The 4663-nt window shown below is 35.4% G+C and overlaps 1 protein-coding gene across 1 annotated transcript; it reads right to left on the bottom strand.

Annotated features, from left to right (window-relative positions):
- Positions 1-368: 368 nt before the first annotated feature.
- LOC114312776 (putative transcription factor At5g28040) lies at positions 369-1952 on the bottom strand. The gene has a single exon (XM_028259071.2). It carries the CDS (start codon positions 1722-1724, stop codon positions 621-623), a length of 1104 nt encoding a protein of 367 aa, XP_028114872.2. The 5' UTR covers positions 1725-1952; the 3' UTR covers positions 369-620.
- Positions 1953-4663: the final 2711 nt, after the last annotated feature.

Here is a 4663-nt window from a genome sequence, read left to right as displayed (position 1 = left end):
TTTTGACAAATTTAATGCGCTAATTCCATCACAGACTTGAGCATGAATTCAAGAGCATCATTAGTATCTTGTTTTCTGGGTCAAGGCAACAAAAATGCCAAATTACACCTTCAATATTTTGACAAACACTGGACAGTCTTTCCTCATTTCTGGGTCAAATCTATTAAAAAAAAATCAAATCAAAGTATGCCTCCAAGCAGTTGATATAAAAATTCTCACCCCATACAAACAGCAAAACCCAAAATCCCACCATCAGAACCCAGAAATATTTGATCATAAAATAAGTACTCAGTAATAAAGAACTGTCACAATTTACAAATAACAGGGGTGAAAAGACAATTACAGCAAAAGTTGAGAACATATAAAGCTTGTAGAGACAAAAAGTCATGCTTTTTAACATCTATTTCATTCAGTTTCTATATGCACAGAGTTGAGGAACCTGAACAAACTATCCAAGACCAGGTAAATAGATATGATTATTCCAACAATCTGTAAAGTTAAATAAATAAAAAAGATGAAATCATAAACAGTATTCGACATTGATCAAATGACCAACAAATTTATGAACTAAAAATGGAGAAACTCCAAGTACTTGCTACCCAGCAATTGTCATTTCAACTTCATATTGATCTTAGCTCCCCCAATGCAGACTTAATCTGATCCTGCACCAACTCTAACCGCTTCGAATATACCTCCAATTCCAATATCTGTTGCTTCCTCCACTTCTCATCCATCATATCACCACCCCCGAAACTCAAAGGCATCGGATTCAACGCTGTGGCAACCCCTCCAAACCCCCGCGAACCACACAACCCATTCATGGCATTGTGAAGTAACTCCTTAAACAACGGAGACAGACAGCTCCTCACTGTCTCCTCAATCGAATTCGGAACTGAAGCCGCAATTGGTGTCGCAATTTGGTGAGGTTGTTGATCGAATTGCGGTTTTTCATCAATTTTTACCCTCGATCGTTTCCGCGGCGGCCTCGAACCCTTCTTCTCTGAACAATTCACATCAACACCATTACCGTTATGATCAATTGAAATAGGATTAGGGTTAGGGTTAGGGTTTGCTATATCTTCCTCTAATCCAGCTTCTTCGATACTGCTCCAGATCTTGCGAGAGATCTCGAAAGTGGCTTGATCGTGAGGGGTCTTGAAGATGTACTCTTTACCAGACCCGATCTTATTCAAAACGTTTCGGTACTTCTTCTTGAGCCTCCTCAACTTCTCAACCAACTGATTCTTGTTGAAATCGAGCTGGAGTTTAGACTTGATCTGATCATAAAAAGCGGTGGTATCGTGGTGGTGCGAAGTGTTCCCTCCTCGCTGCGCCGTGTAATTGAGGAACCCTTGCAACAGCTCGATCTCGTCCTCGTCGGTCCATAACCGTTGAAACAGCCGCCGTGACTCGTCGAGCGCAGGCAGAGGCTTTTTCTCGTCGGCTACGGCGGCGATTGTGACGTGCTTGATGGGGAGACGGTTGGCATCAGCGACGACGGTGAGAGGGAGGGGGTTGGAGGGGAGGGCGACGGTGACTAAGGCGGCGGAGGAGGAAGTATCGTCGTCGTCATCGTCGTCGAGGTCGTCCTCTTCGACGTCGTCGCGGAGGTGGTGGTGTTGGGAAGGAATGAGAGCGAGGTCGTCTTCTTCGGTGTCGTCGTCGTCGTCTTCGTCGAGGTCTTCTCCGCCGTAGACGGTGGTGTGGTCTTGATCAGAAGCCATCGGGAGAGGAGAGGAGAGGAGAGGAGAGAGTGGGGCTGGTTGGGTCAACGTGGGTTGGGGGTTCTAGAGAGAGATAGAGGGCTCGGACTGGTAGGGCTCGTGGCGGAAGGGTGCGTTTTGTCAAAAGGGTTCACGAGTTTTCTTTCTTTTCTGTTTTGCGTGCAAGACTTGGTGAATTGGTCACTATAACACGTGATGTATACCAACTTTAGAAATTCAACTTCTAATGTTTGGTAACCACTTTTTGCTCTATTTTTTAATTATTTTAATTTGATTAAAAAAAATTTACTTAAGATAAACTTTTGATTTTCTTTATAATTTGTAAAAATAAAAATAAAATAATTATAATTTAAGTATTACATTTTATTTTATTAATTTTTTAATTTATTTTATCTTTTAATGAATTAAATTAGTTTTAACCATCTGCCCAAACAAGACTTATACAACCCAAACAAGTCCTATACAACAATAAAAAAAAGAGCAATGCTATAGACCACTAATTTATCATCACTAACTCCATCACTAGTGAGGTGGCAATTAAAAAAAAAAGAAAAAAAAAAAAACAAGGCACAAAACACATGTGGCAGTGAGTGGGACCCACTGCCACATCATTAGAGCCACCACTAATTAGTGGTCTAAAGCATTTTTGTAAAAAAAAACACCTCATTACACTCAAATTTCTCAATATATATATATATATATATATTACACTTTTGCCATTTTTCAAAATTACAAAAAAACTCCTAAAATCCTAACTCCTAATTTCTCAACTCAATTCCTATTTCACCACCATCTCTACCATCCACCACTATTGCCACTGCTACCAACGACTCCCCTTCTCATCATCGTAGTAACCACTCTCTTAACAGCGACTCCTACTACCACTTTCACAACTTTTCACTGTAGTAACAACCACTTCTTTTGTCGCTCACTACCGCGTCTATCACTATCTTTGCAGATCTCCGTCGTTGCAACCATCCATGCCATCGTGTTTCACTTTCATCACCACCCAATCTCTCGCTTTATCCACTGAGAGAGAGAGAGAGAAAGAGAGAGATATGAGACAGAAACCCTAGGGTTTTCAGATCTAGAAAAAAGAGAACAATATAAAGGGATTCATAGCCGGGAAAAGTTATTAGAATGGGAATCAGATGCATGGATAGAGGGTGGTTAGAGATGGTGAGGAGTGTAACTGGTTCTTGGGGAAAAGTGGTGGTGGTGGTTGGTTATGGCAGTCAGAAAGGGGTTGTGGTGATAAAGGAGGTCGCAAGAAGGAGAGAGATTGGGGATAGGGGTTTGCTGGTAGGAAAGGGGTTGCGGTTTGAAGGTCAGAGTTGTCAGCGTCGGAAGTGAAGAGGGTAAAGTAGAATTAGGGTTTGAAAATGTGGGGTAAAGGTGAGGGTAAGTTCAGTATTATGTTAAGTGTAAGGAGAGAAAAGCAAAATTGATTTTGGTATAATGAGAAATTTAGTGTAATAACATAAAATAGTGGTGTAAGTAAAATTGTCCCTTTAGTTATTAGCTCTTAGAAAATCTTTAAAAACAATTTTAAAAAAATAATAAAATTTATTTAACAATTTAGATCAAAATAACTTATTTTAATGGTGAGAATTATATGCTATTTCAATAATCTTCTTAAACCAATTTTAGTGAAAAAAATTGATTTTCAATACTTTATATTTTAACAATTTCATCAAATATAAGTGAAAAGATTTTATTCATCCTTCATTTGATGAAATTTTTAGTAAAAACTTGATATAATATAAATTTTATAAATACATTAGATCTTATTTTAAATTTTTTTTTATCAAATTTAAATTTAATAAACGATTGGAGATACTCTTAATAACAAAAATGATGGAGATTTTTTATTGAATTATCAATTTTCTACCAATTACATACATGAGTCTAGTCTTACATAAATGTGGGATACACTTTTATATGCCTAGTTAGTAAAAACATTAATAATTTAATAGGAATAAGGTGTAAAGTTGGGCTAATTTTTTTTTATTTTTTATCAAACTCCCATTTTATGACTTATTTACTTGTCTAAAAGTATTAAAAAATTCTTTGATAAGATGTTTTTAAAAAAATTATGAAAATAACCTCTCTTTTTTTTAATTTTCAAAAAATATATTTGCATAAAATAAAAAAGATATAAAAATGATGATTATTTTTAAAGTTTAGGGATAATTATTAGTAGGTTCTATTGATTGAAAATATTTACTTATAAGTCATGAGCAATTTTTTTTTTATATATATATATATATACATATTTTCTCTTTGTTTTAATAATGGGAAATTTTTTAAAATTTAGATGTGTTTTGTGTCTATGAAATAATTATTTGATACTAGTAATAATACCAATTCTAAAGTGCTAAATGGTTAGGACATTTTGACTTTTTTTTATGAGTTTTAATTAATTTTTAATTCATATATGTTAGTTTGTATTAAAATATGATGGGAGAAAGTTAAATTATATTTAATATATATGTATATATATATATATATATATTTTAAAGTGATAAATTACACGATCCACTTCAACTTGATCGATGTATACTCTTTATATAGTCTAAGTTCGAATAAAAAAATATATAATGAGAAGTGAGAGAGAGGTGAAAGGAAAGAAAATAAAGTGAAAAAAAAATATTATATGAGAAAGTTACATGTATGAAGGAAAATAAGATAATAACTGACTATGGCTATGTTTGACAAGTGGGTTGGGGCTAAAATAGCCACAAAAGATAAAATAGGCTATTTTAGCCACAACAAACAAAACATCACATCCAACCCATAATCATTACACTCTTCTCTCATAAAAAAAAAGCCAAAAAGCCAAAAAGCCCTTCCCAAACCAAGCTTTTTAGCCCGGGCTAAAATAGCCAAAAAAGCCAAAAAGCCAAAAAGCCAACCCACTTCCCAAACGGAGGCTATGT

The sequence above is a fragment of the Camellia sinensis genome, chromosome 2, assembly GCF_055761805.1.
Source record: "Camellia sinensis isolate YWXY chromosome 2, ASM5576180v1, whole genome shotgun sequence".
Taxonomy (NCBI): Eukaryota; Viridiplantae; Streptophyta; class Magnoliopsida; order Ericales; family Theaceae; genus Camellia; species Camellia sinensis.
Note: the sequence above shows the minus strand (reverse complement) of the source record. Positions and strands in the feature narration are given on the sequence as shown.